At 42.6% G+C, this 7,880-nt stretch overlaps 1 protein-coding gene across 1 annotated transcript; it reads right to left on the bottom strand.

Annotated features, from left to right (window-relative positions):
- Positions 1-614: 614 nt before the first annotated feature.
- Positions 615-2,000, bottom strand: LOC109743833 (protein FAR1-RELATED SEQUENCE 5-like). Its single transcript, XM_020302914.3, has one exon. It carries the CDS (start codon positions 1,998-2,000, stop codon positions 615-617), a length of 1,386 nt encoding a protein of 461 aa, XP_020158503.3.
- Between the last annotated feature and the right edge of the window lie 5,880 nt (positions 2,001-7,880).

Raw genomic sequence — 7,880 nt, forward strand, 5'->3', positions numbered from 1 at the left:
TTTATTTCTAAAGAAAAATGTGTATATCACATATCATATTAAAAACAATGACTATAGCGCCAACAAATATATATTCTAAAGTAAAAATGTGTATGTCGCATATCATATTAAAAACAACGAGCATAGTGCCAACAAATATGACATAAGTACACCGATTACAAGTCTCCCGTAGCGATGTGCCGAAACAAATTTGTAAGTAAAATTCTTTATTACAACCAAATAAATCATCAACTCTATTCAGAACTTGTTCCACGTATTCAAACAATCCGTGTTATCATCGTCATGCCATGTTTCTGCATGGAAAGATCATAATATATGTCAAAATTTTGTAAACAATAAACTAAACAACAAAAGTATGTTAAAAACATGTGTCCACATACTTTGGATTCTGAGGACAATCGTTCTTGAAATGACCTTTTGTTCTGCATAAACCGCATAGGCGTACAGGAGGTTTCTCATTGAAACAGTCTACTGTATTTAGTCTCACCAGGTTCCTTACCACGGCCTTTGTTATTCTGCTCTTTCATTGCTCCTTTCGTATTGACTTTCTCTGGATCACCAACAAAAACATAATCTTGATCCAGCACAAAAGCATCGTCATGCGCAACCCTATGCTATCTCACATAATCTTCCTCCTCAACGTCGTTGTTTGCTATCACATCCTCGAGAGCAGCCTTGAGTTTGTCAAATAGAAATGGTCTATGACATGCCGCATGAGATGCTTCCGCAGACAAAATAGTCAACTCACTGTACTTAGTTCTATCCTCAGTACCTGCCCATCCCCATGCGAAGAGATCGCTAGTGCACTTCACGGGCAGTCCACCTCTAGCATTCTTGGTGAATCTTCGCAGCACTAAGCACTTAGGTAAGTCCTTCATGTTCAATCTGGCCAAAACATAAAGAACATGCTTGCATGGGAGACCTTTACGTTTCATACTATCACAACTACACTTCACTGTTTCTTCTGAGTTAGTAGGTGTATAGTCCACTTTGAATCTCAGTTGCCTGTTATTTTTCCATGCCACTATGAATCTCTGACTGACGGCTCCACTGAGTCTATCTATGATCTCAAGATCCGCTGCCTTCTTCATTTCTTTCTGCAAGAGGTAAAAGTTCACCCCAGTGAAGTCACGGGCAGCGGATTTCTCAATGCATTTGAACTCGTCAAGTACTGGTACAGGGAGTGTCTGTGTGGCCATGCAGTCGTCGTATGACTCGTTCTCACGGAGCCGAACAATGCAGTTCTCATAATGCACAACCATATCAACAATTGTCATGCCAGAGTCAAGATGTAGATGAAGGCAAGAGTTTAGACTCTCGCTCCTCTGGTTATTCCGCATAACAAGGAGGAACCCACCGGTGAGATATGACGCAGCCCAAAGCCTTTTCTTCCTATACATCCTACGCAACCATGTTTCAGTTTTCCCCGACTCCCATTTAGCTTTAAAAGCTGCCCATCTCGCCTCAAACTCATCATGTGTAGTAGCATAGTAAATAAGAGACCTGAAATCCTTAAGGGACTTGTGGTGGAGGTGTTTCTGCATGCTCTTCTCTATATGCCACGAACAAAGTCGATGCCACACGTCAGTAAGGACCTTCCTGATGGCCCTTATCATGGTTGCGTCTCTGTCAGTAATTACAGACCTCGGCTTCTTCTGATAGTGAGCTCTCAAGAAGGTCTGCAACACCCAAACATATGTATCCTCGGTCTCATCTGACACAACAGCACAACCGAACACAGTGGTGCAACGATGATTGGTTAGACCAACAAAAGGTATGAATGGCATTCCGTACCTATTCATCTTATAAGTGATGTCAAAGACGGTTACATCACCGAAGTCAAGGTAATCCCGACGTGACTGAGAATCACACCAAAACATGTTCTTCAGCTTGCCTTCTGCGTCAACAGTGTGCTCAAAGAAAAAGTCTGGATCCCTTGCCTTACTCGTCATCATGATCCCAATCACAGTGTCTGCATCACCCTTTGCTAGCAACTTCATTTTCTCCCTATAACACATGTTATAAAGCTTCCTCCTCCCGAAACCAGCCCTTGCATATGATCCAATGTTTTCTGATCCCAGCACCTGCCATTGCTAAGATCTCGAGCTTCTATTATTCCTTTATCTGATTATGAGACTGAAGATATATAACTTCATCCGGTCTAGCAAGAGTGTGACTATGATCATCGCTGAAACTGCTGACATACCAAATGGAGCGCTCTCTATCAAGCTTCATAGTTAGATGGGCCTCGCAATAACACCGACTCTACACTCTCAGCCCGCGCTTCTTCCCTTCCATGGTACAAAACTTGGCATGTCGTTTCCCAGCCCTCGAACAGAGAAACCTCCTCAAGCGCCTACGCGCGTCGACACCCTTCACATATTTCAAGTTGTCCCTCCTAATGCAGAATCCACACTTTTTCGCATAGTCGTTATAGAAATCATATGCCTCCTCGTCTGTCCTGAACGTCGCGGACATCACCATCCAATGCCTGTCCAGTGATTCTTGCTGGTATTCATCGCACCCAGTGTCAAAATTGCACTCATCACCATTGGCATCGTCATCATTTTCGCACGGGCCACCAACCTCTCCCTGAAAAAAATGCAAACAACCTTATATGTCAGTAAGTTGTTGTATGAGGACTATCATATGTATTCACTTTGCACTACTTACTTTGGTCGAGCTGTCATTATAAGATGCATCGATATCGTTTTCGTCATTGGCATCATCGAAGAAATTCCACTCATAGTACCCTTCCACATCCATCTGCGCAAATTTTAAATATGATATGTAAGATTTGATGCGTTTTTCATGTCACTTTAAACTAACTAGCATAATTTTAAACTTACATGGCTACCGCTTTCAGCATATGAATCATCTACATCCATATCCTCATTGTCATCATCCCCTCCTACCTGTGCAAAGTCAAACAAGTACATGTTAGTGTCATCGTGGATGCTTGTATTTAATATGCTTGACAACATGCAGACCACTTACATTGCCACTGTAAGACTCATCCAAACTCATATAATTTTCCCCGTCATGTTCGTCTTCATCCAATGACAATGATCCGTCCTCGCTACCGCCATCATCACCATAATATCTGATTTTCGCCTCCATCTATACACGTTTATATATAATCAAAGATCCATTCAAACAACACGTAACATCGTCGCAACTAAAATCCGTTTTTAAATCACTATGCCAGCAGCTCGCGTACCTCATTGCCTTCGTCAGACATGACAATAGCGTTGAGATTCGCCGGAGGCTTGAGGGCGAACAACACGCCAAGCAGACGACGGCGGCGGCGTCTGCCTGACCTAGGTGGTTGTCGGCGTCGAGTCGCGCACAACGCCTCGATATTACTAGGTGATGCCGGCGACTTTTTCTCCCGTCGGCCAGGTACTGCTGGAGATGGCGGCGGCGGCCGAGGCGAGGGGAAGATAGGGTTCGCCCGATCAGGCTTTTTTTCCACTCAAACCACATGGGCGTGCGCAGAGGGCCGGCGAGCAGGCGGGCTCTCGTACACCGGACGGGGGCGCGGACGGGCGGGCGTACGCGACAGGCTCGTACGGCAACGCGGGCGGGCGTACGGCGGGCGGGTGTTTTAATACGAGGTGTGAAATGACCCCTTATACGTTGGGGGGGGGGGGGTTGTACGGAAGGGCACCTCCAAAAATAAAACCGTAGAAGACGATGGGAGCGGATGTAAAGAGAGACGTAGAACCTACATGTGTGGCCACACCGGCCGCGCTGGCCTCCCAGAAGTATGATGATTAAAAATTGTTGAGAGTTGATAAACTTAGTTTTGGTCATCGTTGCAATTAATAGGAAGTAATAAGGAAAGAGAGGTTTCACATATAAACATACTATCTTGTACATCTTTTATGATTGGGAGCACTCATTAAAATATGACATGCTAAAGAGTTGATGTTGGACAAGGAAGACAACGTAATGGGTTTTGTTTTCTTATATCTGAAATAAAGTATATTGTCATGGATCATCTAACATGTTGAGCTTGCCTTTCCCCCTCATGCTAGCCAAATTCGTCGCACTAAGTAGAGATACTACTTGTGCTTCCAAATACCCTTAAACCAGTTTTGCCATGAGAGTCCACCATATCTACCTATGGGTTGAGTAAGATCCTTCAAGTAAGTTGTCATCGGTGCAAAGCAATAAAAAATGCTCTCTAAATATGTATGATTGATTGGTGTGGAGGAACTAAGCTTTATACGATCTTATGATGTGGAAGAAATGAAAGTGACAGACTGCATAATAAAGATCCATATCACAAGTGGCAATATAAAGTGACGTTCTTTCGCATTAAGATTTTGTGCATCCAACCCTGAAAGCGCATGGCAACCTCTGCTTCGCTCTGCGAAGGGCCTATCTTTTACTTTTATCTTCTACCTTATGCAAGAGTCATGGTGATCTTCACCTTTCCTTTTTACATTTTATCCTTTGGCAACCACAGTATGTTGGAAAGATCCTGATATGTATATCTAATTGGATGTAAGTTAGCATGAGTTATTATCGTTGACATTACCCTTGAGGTAAAAGGTTGGGAGGCGAAACTATAAGCCCCTATCTTTCTCTGTGTCCGATTAAAATTCCGTAACCACAAGTATTGCGTGAGTGTTAGCAATTATCACTACTAGGAAAAGGGCTATAGATGGAATGGCCACTAATGGCGCACTGTACATGTGGTGCGCCATTACTAAATACTAATGGCGCACCATGTGTCGGTGCGCCATTAGTAAATTTTTTTTTTTCAAAACTACTAATGGCGCACCGTGGGATGGTGCGCCATTAGTAGTTCAACTAGTAATGGCGCACCATCCCACGGTGCGCCATTAGTAATTATGTTTCAAATTTTTTTTTTATTTTTTAAACTACTAATGGCACACCGTGGGACGGTGCGCCATTACTAGTTCAACTACTAATGGCGCACCACTCCCACGGTGCGCCATTACTAGTTGAACTACTAATGGCGCACCACTCACAGGTGCGCCATTAGTAATTTTGTTACAAATTTTGTTTCAATTTTTTTTTTTGAAAAACTACTAATGGCGCACGGTTGGGGTGGTGCGCCATTACTAGTTGAACTACTAATGGCGCACCACCCCAACGGTGCGCCATTAGTAACTTGGCCCATTCCACCGAATGCACCCCCCCCCCCCGTGGACCACCTTTTCAGTTTTAAAACAAATAAAAGAAAATGATGGAAATGTCAAAAAAATAAAATAAAATAAGATTCCCATGTGATATGTGGTCTAGTTGTTGGGAAAATTAACAAATATGAATTTCGACTTTATTTGCAAAATCTCTCTGGAATTTCTTAAAATGGGCATAACTTTTGCATACGAACTCGGATGAAAAAGTTTTTTATATGAAAAATCATCTACTCGAAAACCCCGTTAAACATTTTCAAAATCCTCAAAAACCTAACAGAAAAAAGATACGGGGCTTTCAAGATCTGGAGGCAAAAAAATTCAAAAAATTTCAAACTTACTAGTGGCGCACCGGTTGCTAGGTGCGCCACTAGTAACAGAAAAAAAATATTGGTTTTGAATTTTTTTTGGATTGTTTTTTCAAAAAATGATTCGTAATATGACAGGGAAGTTTGAAATATTTTTCAAAATTTCATCATAGTCATGAATATGAACAAAGTCCTAGACATCAACAAGGTTTAATAGGATTGATATGATAGATATATCAACAAGTGGCTGTTAAGTGAGGTGGTGCTGGGGTTGGATAGAACCGCGAAGTTAAGCGTGCTCGGGCTGGAGTAGTCTTAGGATGGTTGACCTTCCGAGAAGTTTGACCACTTAGTGCGATTTGACTTGAAATTAAGCATATTGACCTGAGATTAAGCCATAGTGACCAGAGATTAAGAAAAAATATTTCTGAAAAAAAATAAAAAAAATCTGAATTTTTTTTTTAATATTTCTGAAAAAATATTTGAAAAAAATTGTTACTAATGGCGCACTTCTATGTGGTGCGCCATTACTAAGTCCGATAGTAATGGCGCACCATGGCATATACTAATGGCGCACCACTGGTGCGCCATTAGTATACCAGATACTAATGGCGCACCAGCGGTGCGCCATTAGTAAAAAAATCTAGTGGCGTGATGCTAGTGGCGCACCAGTAGTGCGCCATTAGTAGGCAAAACTGATGCGCCACTAGTAGGCCTTTTTCTAGTAGTGTATGAAAGACTAAATGATAGTTGAGTATGTGGACTTGCTAAAAAGCTCTGACATAGGCTCTTTCTGATGTTATGATAAATTGCAATTGCTTCAATGAATGAGATTATAGTTTGTTGGTTCTCAATAAAGTTTGCATTGTGAATTGATTATTACTTGAGCGTAAGAGTTCATATGACAATATCCATACATGTTGCTGTTATGAGAATAATCATGATGCCCTCATGTCCGTATTTTATTTTATCGACACCTCTACCTCTAAACATGTGGACATATTTATCGTTATCAGCTTCCGCTTGAGGACAAGCGAGGTCTAAGCTTGGGGGAGTTGATACGTCCATTTTGCATCATGCTTTTATATCGATATTTATTGCATTATGGGCTGTTATTACACATTATGTCACAATACTTATGCCTATTCTCTCTTATTTTAGAAGGTTTACATAAGGAGGGAGAATGCCGGCAGCTGGAATTCTGTGCTGGAAAAGGAGAAAATATTAGAGATCTATTCTGCACAACTCCAAAAGTCCTGAAACTCCACGAAAGTTGTCTTTGGAAATAATAAAAAATACTGAGTGGAAGAAATACCAGTGGGGGCCCACACCCTGGCCACGAGGGTGGGGGCGCGCCCTACCCCCCTGTGGGCGCCCCCTACCTCGTGGGCCCCCTGTTGGCCCTCCGGTGCCCATCTTCTGCTATATGAAGTCTTTCGTTCGAAGAAAAATCATAAGCAAGCTTTCGGGACGAGACTCCGCCGCCACGAGGCGGAACCTTGGCGGAACCAATCTAGGGCTCCGGCAGAGCTGTTCTGCCGGGGACACTTCCCTCCGGGAGGGGGAAATCATCGCCATCGTCATCACCAACGCTCCTCTCATCAGGAGAGGGCAATCTCCATCAACATCTTCACCAGCACCATCTCCTCTCAAACCCTAGTTCATCTCTTGTATCCAATTCTTGTCTCCAAGTCTGGGATTGGTACCTGTAGGTTGCTAGTAGTGTTGATTACTCCTTGTAGTTGATGCTAGTTGGTTTATTTGGTGGAAGATCATATGTTCAGATCCTTTATGCATATTAATACCCCTCTGATTATGAACATGAATATGCTTTGTGAGTAGTTACGTTTGTTCCTGAGGACATGGGAGAAGTCTTGCTATTAGTAGTCATGTGAATTTGGTATTCGTTCGATATTTTGATGAGATGTATGTTGTCTATCCTCTAGTGGTGTTATGTGAACATCGACGACATGACACTTCACCATTATTTGGGCCTAGAGGAAGGCATTGGGAAGTAATAAGTAGATGATGGGTTGCTAGAGTGACAGAAGCTTAAACCCTAGTTTATGCGTTGCTTCATAAGGGGCTGATTTGGATCCATATGTTTCATGCTATGGTTAGGTTTACCTTAATACTTTTGTTGTAGTTGCGGATGCTTGCAATAGAGGTTAATCATAAGTGGGATGCTTGTCCAAGTAAGGACAGCACCCAAGCACCGGTCCACCCACATATCAAATTATCAAAGTACCGAACGCGAACCATATGAACGTGATGAAAACTAGCTTGACGATAATTCCCATGTGTCCTCGGGAGCGCTTTTCCTTATATAAGAGTTTGTCCAGGCTTGTCCTTTGCTACAAAAAGGATTGGGCCACCTTGCTGCACTTTATTTACTTTTGTT

Source organism: Aegilops tauschii, chromosome 5 (genome assembly GCF_002575655.3).
Source record: "Aegilops tauschii subsp. strangulata cultivar AL8/78 chromosome 5, Aet v6.0, whole genome shotgun sequence".
Classification (NCBI taxonomy): Eukaryota; Viridiplantae; Streptophyta; class Magnoliopsida; order Poales; family Poaceae; genus Aegilops; species Aegilops tauschii.